This window comes from Pseudophryne corroboree, chromosome 11, assembly GCF_028390025.1.
Source record: "Pseudophryne corroboree isolate aPseCor3 chromosome 11, aPseCor3.hap2, whole genome shotgun sequence".
NCBI lineage: Eukaryota > Metazoa > Chordata > Amphibia > Anura > Myobatrachidae > Pseudophryne > Pseudophryne corroboree.
Window position 1 is genome coordinate 201,461,907 of NC_086454.1, and position 23,880 is coordinate 201,485,786.

The window sequence follows — 23,880 nt, forward strand, 5'->3', positions numbered from 1 at the left end:
TTTGAAGTGTGAAATTTGTAGGTTAAGAACTGAGCCATGACCATACCAATTGCATCTCTGAAACAAAATATTAAACACTTCGTACCTTCCTAAAATCTATTATAAGTATTTACAACTTAGATATTCTATGGATTTAACCTCTAAGTTACTTGAACTACTTATAGGTACGGTAATAGGTACACTAAATACTAATGTGCTTGGCTCTGTTTGGAACATGGTGTGCTACATGGAGCCATTCACTTAATAAGACTAGAAAATAGTGATACAGTACTTACTGTAGGTCTCCGTAGCAGTGGAGAGCTGAATGGGTGACCTGCAGCTGCATGGGTGACCTGCATCTGGATATCTGGAATGCTGTGTCACATAAACCAATAACTTAAATACTAACAACCAAACAGCAGTTAGACTTTGTATCATAGTAGTATTTTAGGTGATAAGCGAGAAGGCATAATTATATTTTGAGGTATGAAATAACATAATCTGAGAAGTAGGAAATAACATATCAATATATTAATTAAACAGTACTAATAAAAGATGAAAGAAAAATAGAAGTATATGTTATTAACAATCATAGTTTTTGAATGCAATGAAGTGGACCAGGAGTGTGGTGGTAAAATACTGTAGATAAGTTGGTGTGTAAATAATGTATAGAGATGGACAAACAGCATAAAGAAAAAAAAAGGATAAAAGGGGGTAATTCTGACCTGATCGCACGCGGCCATTCAGCGCAGCAATCAGGTAAGAAGTGCGCACGCGCCGGCGCCAGCACATGCCAGACAGCCGACGGCTGTCATAACCCAGCGATCGCCTTTGCCTGATTGACAGGCAGAGGCAGGAGGGGGCAGCATGGCTGTGTTTGCCACCATTTTGTGGGCACAGTCCGGCCAATGCAGGCATTGCCAGGCGGCTGCGGCTACATGACGTCACACGCAGCCGCTGCGACCATCACAACGATGAGTAACTCCTGGCCAGCATGCAGGAGCTGCGCTGGCTGGGATTTACTCTTCAAGTACAAAAGCATCGTCGCTATGCGATGCTTTTGTACTTGTGCGGTAGGGCCGGCCCTGACATGCGGGGTGGACTAGCCCCGCATGTTAATGTGGATGATCGTAGCTGTGCTAAATTTAGCATAGCTATGATCACGTCTGAATTACCCCCAAAGAGAGGATTCAAATGTGGAAATGAAAAAGAACAAAAAAGCCAGAAGAATAGAAAACAAGCTGCAGTAGCAGAGTGAATTGAAACAGTAAAATATAAAGATACAATAAAATTATAAAAAATATAAAAGAAATAAAATAAATGGAATTGAAAACAAATTGGCCTTGTTTGCTGGTGATCTGCTTGCTACTATATCTGCACCAGTGACCTCTCTCCCTGCCCTCAAGCATAAGTTTTATAGATTTAGTGAAGTTTCTAACTTTAAGATAAACTATTCTAAATCTGTGGCCATGAACATTTTGACTACTGGATTTGTGGTGGCTGGTCTCAAAAGAATAAAAAAATCCCTTTATTTGGCATCCTTCCCAACTAAAAAAAATGTGGGTGTCCTCCTATCTCCTCTTAATACAAATCTATTCCGGCTCAATTCTCCTCTCTTACTCTCACAAAAGATTTTCCAAAATGGTCACTATTGAGATTGTACCTATTGCAATCCTTGCCTATTGATATTTCTATGCCCTTATACAGGGAGTTACAAGGCCTAGTGGGAAGTTTTGTATGGGAGTCTGATAGACCTCAAATCTCACATGCTACACTGACTCAAAGTCGCTCTAGAGGGAGCCTTCAGTTACCTCAATTTCTTACATATTACTACTCAGCCCATTTAACTAGGATTATTGAGATGTCCAGACTACCTGTTTCGAAGCAATGGCTGATAATTGTGAATCATGCAATCACTGTACCATCACATGTTCTCCCTTGGACAACTAAATGTCCTGGTCTAAAGCACCCCACGTTGTGGCCAACACTCCAAAGTTGGAAGAAATTTAGACAACCTCCTTTATTTAGCCCACTTCATTGTTTACGCCCTTGCTAGATTTATCCTGATTTCCTTCTGGGTTTCTCAGCTCCTGAACTAATTTGTTGGTCTTCTGTGGGTGTTTCATGTATATTTCACCTGGTCTCTGAAAGTGGGCTGTGGCCCTTCATGGATCTTCAAAGAGAAGATCACCTTCCATCTCTTTCCTTCTGGTTCTAGCTCCAGGACCGACACTATGTGCCCTCCCTTATAACAGGATGACCCCAACCCCATTTAGTCTCTAATTTATATCAGGTGTGCTTCGAAAGTGCTCACTCTTAGTTACCTTTATGTGTGTTGACCTGGCAGAGGGACCCACACATTTTGTTAAACTTTTGCTAGCTCTTCTTTGCTCCAAGTACTAGCAACTCAATATAAACTCAAAGCTAGGTGGTATAGGTGCCTGATGCAAATCCACAAGCTATTACCAGGTCTACCTGATGCAGATGATGTGACCAGGAAATTTGTACTCCACTCCATATATGGTGGACCTGTCCAATCTTAGCGGATTTCTGTAAAGGGACAGGTATGATCACTGGACTCCCTCTACCTGATATGGTTGAGTTCTGGTTGTTTAACTTCATGGACATACCGCTATAAACAAATAAAAACTCTCTACTTCAGCATCTGTTTGGCACAGCTGGTTAACCTTTAAGGAATTAGCTGAACATAGTGTACATGTTGGATCTCCTTCCACTATGACACTTCAGATGTTTGTCTACCGGAAGTCACTAGATGGCGTTCAAAAGGAGCTATTCAATTGTAGCTCCGTTAGGGTGCGATGGCTGCTGATGTCTGCATTTCAGCTCACACCCCCTGGGGGTGGTGAACTGAAATGTGTGAAAAGTTACCTTTTTGGGTGCCCAAGCGGCACTTTTTGCGATCACGTCCAGCTCTGTGGTGGGTTTAGCTGCTTTATTCAGCTAAACCCAACACTAATGTGCATGATCAGCGCAAAAAACAACAACAATTGAATTGAGCCTCGCGATCTCCCATCACTTTAGATGGGAGATTGGGTGCGCAAAACAATTGAATTCCGCCCCTTGACTCTCACAGATACCTTTCTCTTCTCTCTTATCTATATTTCTTTCCCTTTTTTCCCCCTCAGTCCTTATTCTTCTGTTCCTTTTTCTTTTTGTTATTGTTAACCTTAAGCAATTCTCTGAATGTTTTTTTTTTTTCTTTCTATGATGGGATGTATGTAATTATACACTGATGCTCACTCTGATTGCCACTTATTGTATCTTTTTTTGTCACTTATTTGAATACATTCTATTATGGATCTCTTATGACCTTTTGTATGTAATGCTGAATTTGTTTCAATAAATACAGATTGTACAAAAAAAATAAAATACATGGAATTAATATAAAAAAGGAAAAAAAATTGGATAACGATGCAGAAATAGACAATGACAATTTAAGTATAGGTTGTACTTTAAATAAGGATATAAATGAAAATAGGAATGAGGTGATCTTACTGTACATACAGAAGTATATCAAAGAATGGAAGGCATGGGAGAAGGGATATTTTATACTAGAGCGAGATAGCTAGAATGTAAGATATAACTACAGTACAATAATTACTTTAATGAGTAATTAGATGTATACAGTGTAAGTTAATAAATAAAATGTAGATATTCCATAAAGATGATAAATAACATAACATAAATGACAGCAAATAATATTAAAGCAAACTGTTACTGCAGTGTACAGCCATATTTTATACAATCTCACATGAAAACAGAGATTGTTTTATATTCTTTTTAGTTCTTGTTTACTTATGAGATTTTCTGTTTTCATTCTTTCTTCTCAAGGTCATATGGCTGGTGACCACACCCGACTGGAGCTTCACCATCTGGAAACTGGGATAATGACGGAGCGTCGTTTCCTTTCAGCTCCACCCTCAAACTTCTTGGGTCACCTGACAGCTTTGCGCTATAATGGTGCCCCATATCTTGACTTATGTCAGGATGGTGAATTAGGCAGACGTTGTGAGCTCAATGCTCGAGCTGGAGGTCTTCGTCCACTGTTAGCTGATCCTGTAGTCTTTCGTTCAGGGCCAGCTCATCTAGCCCTTCCGCGGCTCCAAGCCTATGCCTCTATGCATCTTCTCTTCATGTTCCGGGGACGACATCCTGATGGTCTCTTACTCTACAATGGAGGTCAGGGGCCAGACTTCATCGCTGTGGAACTTGTGAAGGGGTGAGTGAAAAAATAGATTTTCATAAATATTTATGGTACGGGTATCTGTTTCGTAGAGTTTACATTACTATTTCATATGATAAAATTGCAAAAAATATGTAGCATTTGCAAGAATAAAGTAGACATATTTATCTCTGTGAAAATAATTCCTCCTATTGGGTCTAAAATGAGTCCCTCATACCTGAGATCACCCAAGGATATCAAAATGAGTAAATTTCTGATTCCTTAATACATGATTTAATTCTAAAAAAATATATGTCAAACACAATTAAAAACGTTTTTTTCTCACACATATACACAAATAATTGTGGCCATGCTATTTGTGTATATGTGTGAGAAAATAAGTTTTTAACTGGGTTTTAAGTGTTTTTTTAGAATTAAACATTGTATTACTTGTGCTTCAAGTGTGTTTAAAACACACTTGTATTAATTGTGTTTTATTATTTGTATTTTAAGTTTGTTTCTAGAAATAAACTGTGTATTAATCATCTCAGATATCAGGATCTCATTATAGACCCAATAGGAGGAATTATTCTCAATCATATCATCTCAAAAAAGTTTAGACTAAAATTTCATCTCTAAAAGAAAAGGGTAATTAGACCCCATTTCAACTTTGCCGCTCCCTAAGACCAACATTTTGTAAATATTGTTTTGTCTTTTCTGGCAAAAGACCATCTTTGGGGAAAAGTCTATATAAACCCTTCTAGCAGTATTATATATACTTCATTACGTCATTTAAATATTGCTTATTAGCGCAATATAAGTATTTGTATTTCTACATTTATCTCAGTATTTACATGAAACTTTAGAAAAGGATTCAATCTCTATTGGGATGTAAAGTGACATGCTGTACTGTACACACAAGTAGCTGTGGCCCACATATACCATACATACTAATGTACGCTATAGATCTGAGTATGTAAGGAGTCAGAATATTATGGTGAGGAATAGCAGACTGTCCAAATTCAAAAAGTATATAATTCTTTTCTCATACGTCCTAGAGGATGCTAGGGACGACATCAAGACCATGGGGTATAGGCGGGATCCGCAGGAGACATGGGCACTCTAAAGACTTTTCATTGGGTGTGAACTGGCTCCTCCCTCTATGCCCCTCCTCCAGACCTCAGTTTTAGAAATGTGCCCAGGTCGACTGGATGCACTCTGAGGAGCTCTACTGAGTTTCTCTGAAAAGACTTATGTTAGGTTTGTTATTTTCAGGGAGAACTGCTGGCAACAGACTCCCTGCTTCGTGGGACTGAGGGGGCTAAAGTAGGAACCAACTTCCTGAAGAGTTTCATGGCTCTGCTTCTGGCTGACAGTACACCATTAGCTCCTGAAGGGTACTGAACGCTAGCCGTGCCTAGATGCTCACTCCCACAGCACGCCATCACCCCCCTCACAGAACCAGAAGTCAGAAGACAGGTGAGTAGAAGAAGACAGATCTTCTATCAAGAAAAGTGACGGCTGAGGTACAGCGCGGCTGGCGGGAGCGCAGCGCGCCATTGCTGCCCACACACACAGGCACTGCAGGGTGCAGTAGAATACAAGTTTGTAAAAAAACAGCGCCCCAACTCAAAAGTGCAGCAGTAGTGGTCCAGGTGATCCCACTCACCCAAAAAACGTTCAAGACAATAGCAACAAGTGTTGACCACCTTGCGCACCCTCTTGGTAACCGGGTAAAACGGGGTTAACAGATATAAATAACCTCAATGTTCCACTCTCCCCTTTTTCTACTGGGATATCTTAGTGTTGTAGTCCAAATGCAATTTCAACGAACGGACTCCAACATCAGATGTCCAATTTCTTGATCTTTGAATTTCTCCTTTCTCCAAATGGGAAACCAATTTCATGTGGACCACAAAAATAGAAAAGAAAGGAGAATATAGAGTAGTATTGTTTTTATTCAAATTTTTTTTTAAAAATGTATCTCCTATATAATAGCCCTATTCTGTGACCTTGTGATTCATTTGCTAACGCTGGGCGGAGTCACAACAGTGGGCGGAGTTATTCAAATGAGTCACAGAGATCTGGCCAAATCTACAGGAGACTAGGAGCAGAAGCAGATAGCATGGGCATTGGGCATGTCACAGGCAGGGGTGCATACCTCCCAGCTTTCTGCAGGAGCTTTCTCCAGGCAGAAGGAGGGAAACACACTCGGCAAAAGGGGGCGTGGCTTCACGGGAGGGTCCCCGTTTTCGTCAGTGAGGGGGCTTGCCCAGCGCTCTGTGAGCTGCTGGCATGCTCCCAGGGGCAGATCATGAGTCCGGGGGGCCCAGGGCACTTGAGACAGGGGAGCCCTATCTCATTGCTGTGCCTGCTGTGGGTTGGGGGCGTGGCCTAATCGCGGACCGCGCGGCCACGCCCCCTTATGCAAATTCCGATTTTTATTTTTATTTTTTTAATGGGATTTTGGCCCCTCAGCTAGGGCTAAATCCAGAGGAGGTGGTCGCTCCCCCCTACACACCCGCACAGGGAGAAGAAAGCAGGGAGACTGCTGCCTCCCTGCAACACCACAGACCTGCCAATATGCAGCAGCGTGTGCTGACTGTAGCACAATGCTGCCGTTGTTGCTGGCAGGACGGGGGAGCTTCTGAGCTGGGACAGAGCTACTCCAGCCGGGGGGCCCCCTAAAACTGTGGGGCCAACGGTACGTATCCCCTGCCCCCCCCCCCCACCTTAATCCGGCTCTGCTGCTGGAACCCCCCCATTAATCCGTACCCCCTGATGCCCCCTCTCCCTCTGTCTCCACTATTCACCGCTGCTCTGCTAAGCAGAACAGCGAGTACAGGAGCTTTCCAACTGCCCCCCCCCCCCCCCACCGCCGGACACTGCGACCTGCGGGTGGGACAGCGGGACAGACCCCAAAAAATGGGACTGTCCCTCGAAAATCGGGACATTTGGAAGGTATGGGGGTGTGTGAGGGGTATGTCATACAGACAGACGGGCACCGGCTCACTGTGTGCTTGACCCCCCACATCGGCATACTCAGCAGGGTCTCTCTGGTGCGGAGGAGCATCACTTTCTGGCACACTCCACGCTTCTTAGCTGCAGTTTAGTGTGGCACCTGTGCAGGTTCCATACTGCCTCTGTTATCTCCAGCCCCGGCAACCCCACCGCTAGCTGCAGCGCTGCCACCCGCAGTGGAGTGCGCCCAGCTCATTCACACACTTTAGCTGGCGGGTAGCGCTGCAGAAATCCGAGCTGCTTGCAGGCTCTGACCCACTCCTCCCTCCAGCCGCAGCGTCTCCTGGGAGCTAACCAGTCACTCCCAGTCTCCCCTTACCACAGTGCCCGGAAGCCGTGAGGTCCGCGCCACGTGCATGCTATGACCCCCTCCTCCCTCCAGCCGCAGCATCTCCTGGGGGCTAACCAGTCATTTCCAGTCTCACCTTACCACAGTGCCCGGCAGCTGTGCGAGGTCTGCGGTGTGTGACTGAGGAGGGGGGGAGGGATGCGGACGGGCAGAAGAAGCAGAACTCCAGCCTGAGAGAGTCAGCCATGCCAAGTCTCCAGCAGCAGCAGATCCCAACAGGTTGGAGTGGAACAGCAGCAGCCAGCAGCAGTGACTCCGGTAAGACACATCTGTCTGTCACCACTGTTTTGTCCCTAATACCAATCTCTCCCATGCCCTGTGTTCTGTCATGTCCCTGTCACCCCTGGCCTTGCCCTGCCACCCTTATCCTGGCCCTTTCACCCTTATCCTGGCCCTTTCACCCTTATCCTGGCCCTGTCACCCTTATGCTGGCCCTGTTACCCCTATCCTGGCCCTGTCACCCCTGTGCTTGCCCTGTCAACCCTATACTGGCCCCGTCACCCCTGTCCTGGTCCTGCCGCCCCTACCCTGGCCCTGTCACCCCTATCCTGTCCCTATCATTTCTGTCCTGGCCCCGTCACCCCTGTCCTGGCCCCGTCACCCCTGTCCTGGCACCGTCACCCCTGTACTGACCCTGTCACCTCTGTCCTGGCCCTGTTACTGCATACCCTCCAACTACCTTTTATGGCATGTACAGTACCCGCAGCGCCTCCAGACCTCTCCCCAATTCACCACACCTCCGCACCTTCCCCTCCACCACATGCGGCACTCCACCCCTCCCCCACATGCTGTGCCTCCAGACCCCCTACACCACCCGTGGCTCCCACTCCTCCACCCCTTCACCACCCACAGCACCTCCAGGCCCCTTCCACCATTCACCCCCCTTATATGTCTCCCCCCACACCTGCCCCCCTCCACCCGCAGCATCTGCAAACACCCTCCTCCATCAGCGGTCCCCCCCTCACCAACCCCTCCCCCACCAATGGCACCCCCGCACCTGCCCCTCCACCACCTGCAGCACCTCCGGACCTCCTTTCCCATCCGCCGCAACACCCGTACCTGCCCCTACCCTACCCATGGTGCCTGCGGTCCCCTACCCCACCACCGGCACTCCCGTCCCTTCCCATCCCACAGCACCTCCGGAACCCTTCATCCATCCACAACATCCCCACACCTGCCCCTCTCCCACCCGTGGCACCCCTGCCCCTCCCCCACCTGCAGTGCCTCCGGACCCCTCCCCCATCTGCATCCCCCACTCCTCTGCCCCTCCCCCACGCGCAGCACCTCCCGAACCTTCCCCATCCGGGCCCCACCCCCACTTCTGCCTCCCCTCCACCCGCAGCATCTACAGACACCATCCGCAGTCCCCCCCGCACCCGCTACATTCTGTACATCGTGCCCTGCAGGTGCTGTTCACGCCATCGCAAGGGGCTGTGCCTCCTTCACCATCGCACGCCCTTTCATTGTGCAATATTTAACCACTAACAAAGGAATGCAGGTAATACTCCATATAATACAAATATTAAACCCCAGAAAGGCATGCAAGGGTTAAGGGGGCGTAGCCCCTCGCGACGGTGTGAAGAGCGCCCGTAGGGCGCGCTGAAGCACCTAGTATATATATAAAAAGTGCTTCCCACAAAGAATTTAAGATAATAAAACTGAATTTCATATACAGCAATCCACCACAGACTAGGCTAGAATGCGTACCGGATTTCGTGGGGTGTCATGAAATATCCACCCTAAACAGCATATTGATGTACCAAGGATCCCCTCGATCTTTCCAGGTGCTGTATCAGTCTCAGGATCTGCAGTATCCAGGAGATCAAATATCGGCTCAATGCAGTCTCCCCAATCAGATCAACAACGCGTTTCTGCTCTCTAGGGAGCCTTTTTCAAGGTGTGAGGTGGACTATACTGCTCTGGGTTTTTATGCCCCCCAGAGTGATCTGATTGGTTGTTACTGCACACAGCCTAAACGGTGTCTGTGCTGTCTGATTTTCTATTTACCTTCTTCCCTTATTACTTTAGCGGTGCAGGGAATTTATGAAAGGTCTCAATTAAGATTTGGAAACTAAAATAAACATTGAACAGTGCCGTTAAATCTGATTTGCGGCGTGCGTTCCAAACCCTGGAACGCACGCCACTTCCGCTTCCGCCCTCAGACTTTTCTCCCGGCGTGCGTTCCATATCTTGAAACGCACGCCGCTTCCTCTTCTATGTAGACTCTTTCATTCCGGCATGCGTTCCAAACCCGTGGAACGCACGCCGCTTCCTGTAGCCGTCTATTCTCATAGCGGCTCATTGTGAAAGAAGAGGTTCATTTAAAACCCACATTTCCGTGTTCCATCTTATAAGAGATAATGTAATCCCTATTCAATCCACCTACCACGGGATCATAAGTGGGGCAACAAGACATCCAAATACAAAGACCAAAAACATATATAAAACATTGGTACATATTAAATATCAGTGCATGTAACAACAGTGCATATTAAATTTGTGCATATTAAATATACTCTACACCGGACATTCTCAGAATCAATAAAAGGGTGTATCCCTAATTTAAAACATGTTATTCCAACCAGATTTAAATATAAATTAATTTAAAACACTTAAAGCAAAGTCTTCAAATTCAAGTGGAATATTATAAAAACCACTTGAGCTCAAATTCTAAATTTAAACCTTTAGGAGCTAAAGTCCCCATATCAAAAATACATTTCATTTCCGCTTGTGCTAATGCTTCCTCTATATTTTGTTTCCTCCAATGATTACTCACTGTTTTGATCCCTATTACTTTTTTTAGAGATCTATGATCACAGGAATGTATTTCTTTAAAATGGTTCGATACTGAATGATTAGGATAACCTTTTTTGATATTTCGCAGGTGTTCTGCCCACCGCTCTTTTAAAGATCTGGATGTGCACCCTATGTATTGCAGCCCACAACTGCACTCTACCAAATAAATGCAATTCTTTGTGTTGCATGTTATAAAATCAAGAATGCGGTACATTTTACCTGTAGATTTCGATTGTACCTCTTCCACTTTACTAGCTTGTGTGGTGTGGTGTCTGCACATATTGCAGAGTCCACACCTGTGGAAACCCTTGGTCTTTATTCTTCCAGATAAGAATAAAAACAATACTACTCTATATTCTCCTTTCTTTTCTATTTTTGTGGTCCACATGAAATTGGTTTCCCATTTGGAGAAAGGAGAAATTCAAAGATCAAGAAATTGGACATCTGATGTTGGAGTCCGTTCGTTGAAATTGCATTTGGACTACAACACTAAGATATCCCAGTAGAAAAAGGGGAGAGTGGAACATTGAGGTTATTTATATCTGTTAACCCCGTTTTACCCGGTTACCAAGAGGGTGCGCAAGGTGGTCAACACTTGTTGCTACTGCAGGGTGCAGGGCGCGAGGGGAGGGGGGCGCCCTGGGCAGCAAAAACACCTCTATAAACTGGCAAAAAGGGGGCATAAGATGCCCAGGCACAGCCCTACCCCCGCCAGTATAAATATTTCGGAGGAAACCATTTTAGGGACACAGAAGTGTAATGTGGTGACTCTGCCGGCACACCAAGAGCCTGCATGGGTGAAAGAAATACGTGATAGTATGCATCATATCAATAGGAGATCAGATCATTCTGAATCTCATGCTGAGTGCTGGAGAAAATCTGTGGAGGATGTGCTTTTTCAGGGCTCTGTTCTTCCATCCGCAGGCGACCCCTCTGGGTCACATAAGAGACCATTTGCAAATATTGTGAATACTGATACCGACACGGACACTGATTCTTGTGTCGACGATAGTGACTCCAGGGAAATAGATCATAAATTGGCAAAAAATATACAATATATGATTGTGGCTATAAGGGAAGTTCTGGAAGTCACAGAAGCCACTCCTGTACCTCAGGAGAAGGCCTATCTCTATAAAGAAAAGAAATCTAAGGTCACTTTCCCTCCTTCCCACGAGCTTAATACACTCTTTGAAGGGATGTGGGTGAATCCCGAAAATAAATTTCGTATTCCCAAGAGAATTCAGATAGCTTATCCTTTCCCAGTGGAGGACAGGAAAAAATGGGAGTCACCCCCTGTGTTAGACAGTGCACTGTCCAGGTTGACAAAGAAGGTAATTCTCCCTGCACCTGGCACGGCTTCACTAAAAGAGCCGGCAGACCTAAAGATGGAAACTACATTGAAATCCATTTATGTTGCCAATGGTACGCTGCTCAGGCCCACAATTGCTTGCGCGTGGGTGAGTTGCGCTATTGAAAAATGGTCAGAAAGCGTGTCATCAGAAATTGACACGATTGATAAAGATGTGATACTCCTTAAGTTAGGGAATATCAAAGGCGCTGCCGCATACATGCTAGAAGCGATGAAAGATATTGGACTCTTGAGTTCACAAGCCGCTACCATGGCAGTATTGGCTCGGCGGGCATTATGGATTCGCCAGTGGAACGCGGATGCAGATTCCAAAAGAAATATGGAGGCTCTCCCATATTAAGGTGAGGCCTTATTTTGCGATGGACTGGATGCATTAGTCTCGGCAGCTACCACAGGTAAGTCAACATTTTTACCCTCTGCGCCTGCACCGGCAAAAAAGACATATCACCCGCACATGCAGTCCTTTCGGCCCAATAAATGCAAAGAAGAAAGAGGTTCCCCCTTCTTTGCGGGTAGGGGAAGGGGAAAGGGAAAGAAGTCCACAGCAGCTTCTGGTTCCCAGGAGCAGAAGTCTGCCCCTACTTCTGCCAAATCTTCAGCATGACGCTGGAGCTCCTTTGCGGGAGGCCGCTCGGGTGGGGGAACGTCTCAAACTGTTCAGCCACGGTTGGATTCTGTCTGGCCTGGATCCCTGGGTGTTGCAAATAGTGTCCCAGGGATACAAGCTGGAGTTTCAAGATGTTTCCCCATGCCGATTTTTCAAATCGACCTTGCCAGCTTCTCTTCCAGAAAGGGAAGCAGTAACAGCGGCAATCCAAAAATTATGTCAGGATCAGGTCATAGTCCTGGTACCTTTGTCACAACAAGGGGAGGGGTTTTATTCAAGCCTTTTTTGTACTTCCAAAGCCGGACGGTTCGGTCAGACCGATCCTAAACCTGAAAAATCTTGCGGTTCAGGATTGCCATTACCAATTCCAGACGTTACCTTTCGGTCTCTCCACGGCGCCGAGGGTATTCACCAAGGTGATGGCGGAGATGATGGTTCTCCTGCTTCAAAAAGGAGTCAATATAATTCCTTATCTAGACAATCTCCTGATAAAGGCGAGATCCAGGGAGCAGTTGTTACAAAACATCACACTTTCCCTGTCAATACTCCAACAACATGGTTGGATCATAAATTATCCAAAGTCACAGTTGGAACTGACGACAAGATTATCTTTTCTCAGGATGATTCTGGACACAGAAGTTCAGAGAGTATTTCTTCCGGTGGAAAAGGCTCTGGAAATCCAGAAAATGGTAAAATAGATATTGAAACCATCGAGTGTGTCGATCCATCAGTGCATTCGGTTGTTGGGGAAGATGGTGGCGGCCTACGAGGCCATACAGTTTGGCAGGTTCCATGCCAGGGTATTCCAGTGGGACCTGTTGGACAAGTGGTCGGGATTCCACCTACACAGGCACCGGAAGATAATCCTGTCGTCAAAAGCCAGGATTTCGCTCCTGTGGTGGCTACTCAGTTCTCACCTACTAGAGAGACGCAGGTTCGGGATTCAGGACTGGCTCCTGGTAACCACGGATGCAAGTCTCCGAGGCTGGGGAGCTGTCACTCAGGGAGAAAGCTTCCAGGGAAAATGGTCAAGTCAGGAAGCCTGCCTTCACATAAACGTGCTGGAATTGAGAGCCATTTACAACGGCCTTCAACAAGCGGTACATCTTCTTCAAGATCATCCCGTGCAGATCCAGTCGGACAATGTATAACAGCAGTCGCGTACATAAACAGGCAGTGCGGAAGAAAAAGCAGAGCGGCAATGGCAGAGGTGACGAAGATCCTCCTCTGTGCAGAAAGACATGTAAAGGCTCTATCGGCAATTTTCATTCCGGGAGTAGACAACTGGGAAGCAGACTTCCTCAGCAGACACGATCTCCATCCAGGAGAGTGGGGCCTACACCAAGAAGTCTTCACAGAGGTGACAAGTCTTTGGGGAGTTCCTCAAGTAGACATGACGGCATCTCATCTCAACAAGAAGCTTCAGAAATTTTGTTCCAGGTTGAGAGACCCTCAAGCAATAGCAGTGGATGCGCTGGTGGCCCAGTGGGTGTTCCGGTCAGTGTATGTCTTCCCTCCACTTCCGCTGATCCTAAAAGTGCTCAGGATCATAAGAAGAACAAGAGTTCGAGCAATCTTCATTGCCCCAGACTGGCCAAGGAGGGCTTGGTACCCAGATCCTCAGGAGTTGCTCATAGAAGATCCTCGGCCTCTTCCTCTTCGTGAGGACCTGCTGCAGCAGGGGCCGTGCGTGTATCAAGACTTACCGCGGCTACGTTTGACGGCATGGCTGCTGAGCGCCGGATCCTAGCCCGAAAGGGTATTCCCAAGGAAGTCATCCCCACCCTAATTCAGGCCAGGAAAGGAGTAACGTTGAAACCTTACCACCGTATTTGGAGAAAATAGGTGTCTTGGTGTGGATCCAAGAAGGCTACTACGGAAGAGTTTGAGTTGGGACGTTTTCTTCATTTTCTGCAGGCTGGTGTGGAGGCGGGCCTACGATTGGGATCAATCAAGGTCCAGATTTCGGCCTTGTCAGTGTTCTCTCTTACAGAGGTTCAGACCTTCGTGAAAGGGGTTCTGCACATCCAGCCTCCATTTGTGCCTCCAGTGGCACCATGGGACCTTAACGCGGTGTTGCAGTTCCTTCAATCAGATTGGTTTGAGCCTCTACAAGAGATAGAGTTGAAGTTTCTCACTTGGAAAGTGGTGATGCTTTTGGCATTGGCATCCGCACGGTGGGTGTCTGAATTGGGGGCCTTGTCTCACAAGAGCTCTTACCTGATCTTCCATGAAGAGAGTGCAGAGTTGAGGACTCGTCAACATTTTCTTCCGAAGGTAGTTTCATCTTTCCACATAAACCAACCTATTGTGGTGCCAGTAGTTACTGACACGTTCACTGAGTCAAAGTCTCTAGATATGGTTAGGGCTTTGAAGATTTATGTCGCTAGAACAGCTCGAATACGGAAAACAGTCTTTGTTTTTCCTGTATGCTCCCAACAAGATTGGGTGTCCTGCTTCCAAGCAGACTATTGCGCGTTGGATCAGAAGTACGATTCAGCACGCTCATACTACGGTTGGATTGCCGTTACCGATGTCGGTGAAGGCCCATTCCACTAGGAAGGTGGGCTCGTCCTTGGCGGCTGCCCGGGGCGTCTCAGCTTTACAACTTAGCCGAGCAGCTACTTGGTCAGGGTCAAACACATCTGCTAAATTCTACAAGTTTGACACCTTGGCCGATGAAGACCTCAAGTTCGGTCAATCGGTGCTGCAGGGTCATCCGCACTCTCCCGCCCGTACTGGAGCTTTGGTATAGACCCCATGTCGTCCCCAGCATCCTCTAGGATGTATGAGAAAATAGGATTTTGATACCTACCGGTAAATCCTTTTCTCCTAGTCCATAGAGGATGCTTGGCGCCCATCCCAGTGCGTACTTTACCTGCAGTTTAGTTATTAGAATTACACAAGTTGTGTTATCTTAGTTTTCAGCATGTTGCTGCAATTGGTTCATGCCTGTTTGCGTGTGTTATGTTGAATGCCATGTGTGCGGCATGGTTGAGGGTGTGAGTTGATAGATATCTCACCACTAGTTTAAGTAATTCTTTCCCTCGAAATGTCAGTCTCCCAGGGCACAGTTCCTACAACTGAGGTCTGGAGGAGGGGCATAGAGGGAGGAGCCAGTTCACACCCAATGAAAAGTCTTTAGAGTGCCCATGTCTCCTGCGGATCCCGTTTATACCCCATGGTCTTGATGTCATCCCCAGCATCCTCTACGGACTGGGAGAAAAGGATTTGCCGGTAGGTATCAAAATCCTATTATTACACCTGGCTAGTTGTTCCCTTTTAAACGTAAGTGTGACCTCTGATTACTTGTTGTAATACTAATTTTGAATAACAGTGGCCTTGTATGTATATGTTTAAACAGTAATACAACTGTCAATAACAGAAGGATAATTAGTAGTAAAACATATCCTTATCCAATGGTATCTTTCCCATCTGTTCTGCACCTGTGACCTGGTTAATAGACTGACTTGCTTTCTTATACAGGGATACGGTCATTAGGTCGACAACACTTAGGTCGACAGTCATTAGGTTGACCACTATTGGTCGACATGCATTAGGTCGACATGGGAAAAGGTCCACATGCGTTTTTCACATTCATTTTGTGAACTTTTTCATACTTTACAATCCACGTGGACTATGATTGGAAATAGTCGCCTGTGCCGAGCGCAGCGGTAGTGGAGAGAGGCACCTTGCCCGAAGCATGGCGAGCGAAGCGGTGCACTAATTGGGGTTCCCCGTCACTTTACGATGAAAACAACACCAAATAAATAAACGCATGTTGACCCTTTTCCATGTCGACCTTGTTCATGTCAACCTAATGACTGTGTCGACCTAGTCACTGTCGACCAATAGTGTTCGACATAATGCATGTCGACCCCATGACTCATACTCCTTATACAAGCACAATGTCTCTTTACACTGACCGCTCCAATGACATGAGAGCGTGGGGAGATGGCCTATTCCACAGGTTCTCAAACTCGGTCCTCAGGACCCCACACAGTGCATGTTTTGCAGGTCTCCTCACAGAATGACAAGTTAAATAATTAACTCCACCTGTGGACCTTTAAAAATGTGTCAGTGAGTAATTAATTCACCTGTGCACCTGCTGGATTACCTGCAAAACATGCACTGTGTGGGGTCCTGAGGACTGAGTTTGAGAACCTATGGCCTATTCAGTTAAGTAATGGTGATGTAATTTCCCATTTACTGAATGGCTTACTGCTCATCTTCTACAGTATAAAGCCACAAACATCACCAGACTGATGAGCTATCAGATCAGGCAAATGTCAGTTCTATGTCACTCTGTCTGTGTACAGTATGTGTATCTGTGTATGTGTGTGTTTATGTGAAATATTGTCATTTGAAAAATCGCATCCGAGTTCAGTGACAAGTACATTATATAAGCTTTATATGGTCATTCATAATTCCTAATGTGCTTATTCGTCACAGTGTATTAACCTATATATTCTGTTAGCTAATTCTCCCTTTATTATTATAAGGCTGTTGCCCATTTTTGTTATATAAATACTACATAAATAGATACAGAGTAACCAACGTGACCACCGCATAAAACTCAGTTGTTTTCGAATGACAATATTAAGCTGCATATGTACCTTATATCTCATTTCTTAATAAACATTTATGAGGAGTTTTACCTGCTTCATATGCCAAAGAGAAATATTTTTCAACGCGTTTAATTGCAAGCACTGTAGACAGCTTAGCCATCCACAACACCTGGTAGACTTAACACACTTTGAAAGCTCATACGCAGGGCCGTCTTTTCATATGGGCTCTTGCCCAAGGGCCCCAGGAGTATAAGGGCCCTAGGCTGATAGCTGAGGGTCTCCTCTTTTCCAGGGGTACCATATTTTTTTAAAATTGGCCCTGGGGAACCAGAGATATCTGACTTGAAAGCAGTGGTCTCTATCTGAGCTTGTTAATTGCTCTTCCCAGCCAGATATCTTGGGTTCTGTCTGACTTAGAGTTTTTCTGAAGGTATAATCCTAAAGCTGGGACTCTCTCCTTTTGGTGGACACTGGCAGCTTGTCTCTAATATGCCCAGAACCAGAGATATCAGCCTTCCAGCAGCCGGTCCCTGCTCCAGCTTCACACGCCTAATATGTAGTTTTAGATTTTCATAGGTGAATTGCTCTGGCTCCTGAACTCTGACCTCCAAGTCCCCAGTACTTTCTGAAAGGTGGTACTATCTAGTTTTTTTTATCCCATTCAAAGATAAGAAATACATTTTCAGGAACTTGAGATATCTGCAGTCAAGCAAGCTGTCCTCCCACCGGAAATTGATAAATATTAAGCCCACTCCACTATCCACCCCTCCCCTACGTATTAAACACCCCCTACCACCCTGGAAGTCATATACCAGAGCTTCTTCATTCATCCCAATGCCCCCTTCTACAGTTTATTCACAGTAAAGGAGTAATTAGCAGAAATTACTGCTCCAGGTCCTACATGCTGAGCGGAAGATAGAACACCCCCTACCGCAAGACATAAAAGCTGCCGCTGATAGCACCCCCCACCCCTACCGTTGGAGGATGGGTAGGGGGTCAAAAGCATTGCTGTGCCCAGGGGCCTACACTGCTGTTAAGACGGGCCATGTCATACGCAACATAGGGGTATATGCAATTGCGGTCGAATTCCCGAAATTGTCGAATTTCGGGTCATTTTCGACCAAAAAAAAAAATCGCCTATGCAATTCAGTGCTTTCCGACCAAAAAACGGACTTTCAAAATTCGACTTTTTGAAATTCGAATTTTTGCAAATTCGACTTTTCTGCAATGATACAAGTGCTGCAATTCGACCAAAGCATATTCAATTCAAGTTTGGAAATTCGACAGCAGGGCTTTTAGACAGCAAATTCGTCATTTTCAATCCGCCACACTTTGGAGGGTGAAAACAAATAAAAAAATTTTAAACATGTTTTTTTTTGTGTTTTTTTTTCTGGGAATAGAAGATCTATTTATATTAGAAGGGATTAGGTACTTTTTTTTTTTTTTTTTGGAGGCACAAATATTATTTATATATTTTTTAAAATATTATTATTATTTTTTTTTTTTGTAATGCTGGAACGGTAAAATCATAAAAAAAAATGGCGTGGGGTCCCCCCCCAAAGCATAACCAGCCTCGGGCTCTTCGAGCTGGTCCTGGTTCTAAAAATGCGGGGAAAAAATTGACAGGGGATCCCCCGTATTTTTAAAACCAGCACCGGGCTCTGCGCCTGGTGCTGGTGCCAAAAATACGGGGGACAAAAAGAGTAGGGGTCCCCCGTATTTTTAACACCAGCATCGGGCTCCACTAGCTGGACAGATAATGCCACAGCCGGGGGTCACTTTTATGCCGTGCCCTGCGGCCGTGGCATTAAATATCCAACTAGTCACCCCTGGCCGGGGTACCCTGGGGGAGTGGGGACCCCTTCAATCAAGGGGTCCCCCCCCCAGCCACCCAAGGGCCAGGGGTGAAGCCCGAGGCTGTCCCCCCCCATCCAATGGGCTGCGGATGGGGGGGCTGATAGCCTTTTGTGATAATAAAAAGATATTGTTTTTTCCAGTAGTACTACAAGTCCCAGCAAGCCTCCCCCGCAAGCTGGTACTTGGAGAACCACAAGTACCAGCATGCGGGAGAAAAACGGGCCCGCTGGTACCTGTAGTACTACTGGGGAAAAAATACCCAAATAAAAACAGGACACACACACCGTTGACAGTAAAACTTTATTTCATACGTCGACACACACATACTTACCTATGTTCACACGCCGACATCGGTCCTCTTCTCCATGTAGAATCCACGGATACCTGAAAAGAAAAGTTCAATATACTCACCTCAGCCATGGTCCAGAGATAAATCCACGTACTTGGCAAAAAAACAAAGCGAACACCCGCTCCATGCCGGACTGAAAGGGGTCCCATGCTGACACATGGGACACCTTTCCACGAATGAGACCTGTCAGTGACAGCTGTCACAGACAGGTCTCTAAGCCAATCAGGAAGCGCAACTTCGTTGCGCTCACCTGATTGGCTGAGCGCTGTCTGCACTGTGACAGCGCATCGCACAGCTCCCTCCATTATATTCAATGGTGGGAACTTAGCGGCTAGCGGTAAGGTCACCCGCCGGTCAGCGGCTGACCGGCGGGTGACCCCACCGCTACCCGCAAAGTTCCCACCATTGAAAGTAATGGAGCGGCTTTGCGAGGCGCTGTCACAGTACAGACAGCGCTCAGCCAATCAGGTAAGCGCAACGGCAGTAGCGCTTCCTGATTGGCTGAAGGGACATCAGTGACAGGAGTCACGTGATGTCCCGGCATTCGGGAGAAAGGGGTCTGATGTGAAAACATTGGACCCCTTTCTAGTCCGGTATGGCTCGGGTTTTTGCGTTTTCTTTTTTTTTAACAAGTACGTGGATTTATCTCTCTGGACGCTGGAAGGTGAGTATCATTTTTTCACAGGTACCCTCGGATCGTCGGAGACCGTGGCAGTCGGCGTGTCAACATAGGTAAGTATGTGTGTGTCGGTAGTGTGTAATAAAGTTTTACTGTCAAAGGTGTCTGTGTCCTGTTTTTATTTGGGTATTTTTTACCAGTAGTACTACAGGTACCAGCGGGCCCGTTTTTCTCCCGCATGCTGGTACTTGTGGTTCTCCAAGTACCAGCTTGCGGGGGAGGCTTGCTGGGACTTGTAGTACTACTGGAAAAAACAATATCTTTTAATTTTCACAAAGGCTATCAGCCCCCCCATCCGCAGCCCATTGGATGGGGGGGGACAGCCTCGGGCTTCACCCCTGGCCCTTGGGTGGCTGGGGGGGGGACCCCTTGATTGAAGGGGTCCCCACTCCCCCAGGGTACCCCGGCCAGGGGTGACTAGTTGGATATTTAATGCCACGGCCGCAGGGCACGGCATAAAAGTGACCCCCGGCTGTGGCATTATCTGTCCAGCTAGTGGAGCCCGATGCTGGTGTTAAAAATACGGGGGACCCCTACTCTTTTTGTCCCCCGTATTTTTGGCACCAGCATCAGGCGCAGAGCCCGGTGCTGGTTTTAAAAATACGGGGGATCCCTGGACAATTTTTCCCCTGCATTTTTAGAACCAGGACCAGCTCAAAGAGCCCGAGGCTGGTTATGCTTTGGGGGGGGACCCCACGCCATTTTTTTTTCGGGTTTTTCACGATTTTTCCCGTTTTTTAAAATCGCGGCAAAATCCGCCAAATCGGCCGATTTTCGCCCGCGACCCTGGCGAATCCGTTTTTCATTGAATATGGTGAATTCCGGAAGCCACCTTCCGGAATTCACCTGGCGAATTTGGTCGAATTTGAAAAACGGCGAAAATTGCTGCGAATTCGACCGCAATTGCATATACCCCATAGTGTCAATGTAAAATTATTAGATAGCATGTAACGAGTATTTGAACCAGAGGCAGATTTAGAATTCATGGGGCCCTAAGCAAGGCACCGATTTGGGGCCCCCCTTCCTCAAACAATCTCCGCCCAGTCAGTCAGTGTATGCCAAATCTCCTGCAGGGTTAGGTGGGTAAGGACACATTAGTGTGTGCAAGGATAGGGGGTGAGGGTACAGGAGTGTGTGCAGTGTTGTGTGGTCAGTGTATATGTGCGACATTCGTTGTGTATCCTTTGCTGAGAGACCAGTCCCTGTGTGACCTGACCAGATTATGGTATATGGAAACTGGGCTCTTTGTAGCGTCACTTCCTGCCTGACAATCAGAAGCAGGAGTCTACCAATGTGTGGTGGCTGGTGAGAGGAATACATATAATACCCCGAGTAGCACGGAGCACACTGACAGTTTTACATATACGCCATTACTGTACAACACAAAGAAACACTATACGTAATAATAGGTCCCTTTAAACTATAAAATGATTGCCAAACATGATTTAACAAAAACGAAAAACCGTATAATAAACGTAACATGGTTATGCACCCTAAAGTAAGGAACCTACCAGGAAACTCATTCATTTATCTTAATAGTATCCTTAGCCATAGTCACACACACACACACACACACACACACACACACACACACTTTTTTACTCTTCTGTATACCTAACGGATGCCCAAGTACTGTAGGACTGTTTGCATAATACTCAGGTATCTCTACATACAGTAGTTTGTAGTAGAAGGAAGGGAATAATTGTGATCACATCGCTGAAGCAAAATTGAATGATGACCCCTGACATCCGCAGGTAGCCATTTTCTTGATCAGAGCAGCTGCATGTGACGTCACACAGCCGCCCCGAAAAGCCGAAACTCCACCCTCAGCTATCACTCAAATTGTTATTGCACTGTGACTGCTAGCGCATGCGCTGTGCGGCCTTAGTGCATGCGCAGTTTGGAGAAAATCACTCGTTTACGATTTTCTCCAAACTGGCATCCTACCTTAAAATAGAGTATAATAGCATATTGATATATCATCAGTCAGTTTACCCCCTCCCCCCAATCCTGACGGTAACAGGCGGATGTTATACACTGTACAGCCCCCATCCCCCCCCCCTCCCCTTCCCGCCTGATTGGAATATTAAGTAGGTGGATGTTATACAAAATTAACAAGAATACTGTAATAAAGTACACTGGAAGAGCTCATGTTTTTCTCTGTGCGCATCCCGTCTCCTCTCTCTGTGCGTCTGATGCCATAACCAGGTGTGTCGTGACAGGTCACATGCACAACACTGCAGTACTGGACACACAGGCATGAGCTGGATCTGGCACCCAACAGCTGTCTCATCACTGGCAGCCGGGAGTATTCAGGCAGCCCAATGCTCTGACATTTTCGGCAGAGGTAGCGGGCCACCGGAAATGCCCTCTGTACAGTCTTATCAGCATCCCCGCCGGGATCCACAGGGCCCTAAGCAGCTGCCTTGGTTGCCTTGTGGTAAATCCTCCTCTGGGCGCAAGTAACACTTGCCCCTTCACAAATTCAGCCCTATTGGTGGGCACCTGGTCGCATAGTGGTAAATCCACTACTAATTTGAACAAAAAAGTATGTCTATTGTATGAAAATTGTTGTATTGCTTGGCATTTAGAACTTTCTCAGTATCCAATGTACAGTGTATAGTGCATACTGTATGGAAGCTACTAACATGCATATAAACTTACCATTAGTTTGCTGGAAAAAAATTCATTCAGCACTGTTACTAAATTGCTTGCATGTATTTTTGTGTTACACAACATTACATTTTGTATTCACTTGTGTAGCTCTGCTACATTGTAAAATGTGGTCTAATTTCTATTTGGTGTCAGTAACAAATAATGTAGCACAGGTGCAAAATATGTTCTTAAGAAATTGTTAAGCATTTATCAGTAATTGCGGCTCTGCTTTTAGATCTACTTACAGTATACAGTAGTAATTGCATTACCTAATGTTTAATTGTATTGATGTGTTCCTTCCTTTTCCTTGTTTGATCTCACATTCCTGTTTGAAAACTGGAGCTGTGTGATAACACGGAGAGCTGGAGCACCTTTCACTCTTATGATACTTCCAAAAACTACCTAAAGAAAATGAATGCAATTCTAGAAATCTCTAAATTCTTACAATGATATCAACAAGTTTCTAGGTCAAACCAAATTGGGAAAAAACTGTATATTGGGTTATTACGTATTTATTTAGCATTCACAATGAACTGAATGTAACAGTGATCATCTGCCCTTGAACAAAATATAACGGTGTCCGGCATTAGAACTGCAGGCCAATACTGACAGCCCTATTCTAGAGCAGTACCAGTTTAATGTCCTTGTTTAAAAAGGATGCACAAGCTACTGTACATTGCAAACTGTGCTTCAATGTTAAGTTATTCTAGGGCAGCTGTATTAACCTGGAGAAGGCATAAGGAAGTGATAAACCAGTGATAAGTGCAAAGTGATAAATGTACAAGCCAATCAGCTCCAATATGTAAATTAACAGGAGTTGATTGGCTGGTGCATTTATCACCTAGCACTTATCACTGCTTTATAACTTCCTTATGCCTTTTCCAGGTTAATACATCTGCCCCATCGTTCATTACTTCATTACTAGCAGATATAGGCACCGATTCAGCATGCTACCTAATTGTGCTGAAATCGCTATTAGGCCGGTGCGCACATGTGCAAGGTATTAAACTTTGATTGCATGCCATCACAGTGTCCTGTTGGGGGGCAGTGGCAGGGCATCGAGGCTGTGTATTGTGGGCTTCGATGCACCGTTTCGGAGGGAGTGGTCCAGACAATGCAGGCGTATCTGGACCATTTGTGGGGCAGGCCACTGTGGCTGCGTGAGGTCACGTGCGGCAGCTGTGTCCCAAAAGATGGTGACCCTCCGTCTGCTTGTAGGCAGAGGGCAACCCTAATCATGTGAGTGCATCGTTGTCACTCGTATTTTAGCAGGGGTGGGGGGGGGGGGGGCTCTGCTGGGCGTCCTTCCACACATCAGTGTAAAGGGTTTAAGTTGTGTGTTTCTTTTACAACCCATGCTAAATTAGGCCCTTAATACAGACCAACCAAGACAAGTCACATTTAGCACAAATGATAATTGATCTGTATGCGAGCAAAATGTGATTATTAACAGATTGCACAATTCAGC

The 23,880-nt window shown here is 46.0% G+C and overlaps 1 protein-coding gene and 1 long non-coding RNA gene across 19 annotated transcripts in view; one reads left to right on the plus strand and one right to left on the minus strand.

Annotated features, from left to right (window-relative positions):
• Positions 1–23,880, plus strand: part of NRXN2 (neurexin 2) — a 1,320,144-nt gene that overhangs the window by 598,782 nt on the left and 697,482 nt on the right. For all 18 annotated transcript variants that reach the window (XM_063945216.1, XM_063945229.1, XM_063945225.1 and 15 more), the window contains one exon: positions 3,832–4,219. In XM_063945216.1, the coding sequence (XP_063801286.1) occupies positions 3,832–4,219 (388 nt within the window). The remainder of the gene's footprint in view (positions 1–3,831; positions 4,220–23,880) is intronic.
• LOC134969331 (uncharacterized) overlaps positions 3,585–23,880 on the minus strand; it is a 76,653-nt gene continuing 56,357 nt past the window's right edge. The window contains exon 2 of the long non-coding RNA XR_010189448.1: positions 3,585–4,208. This is a non-coding gene — a long non-coding RNA (uncharacterized LOC134969331). The remainder of the gene's footprint in view (positions 4,209–23,880) is intronic.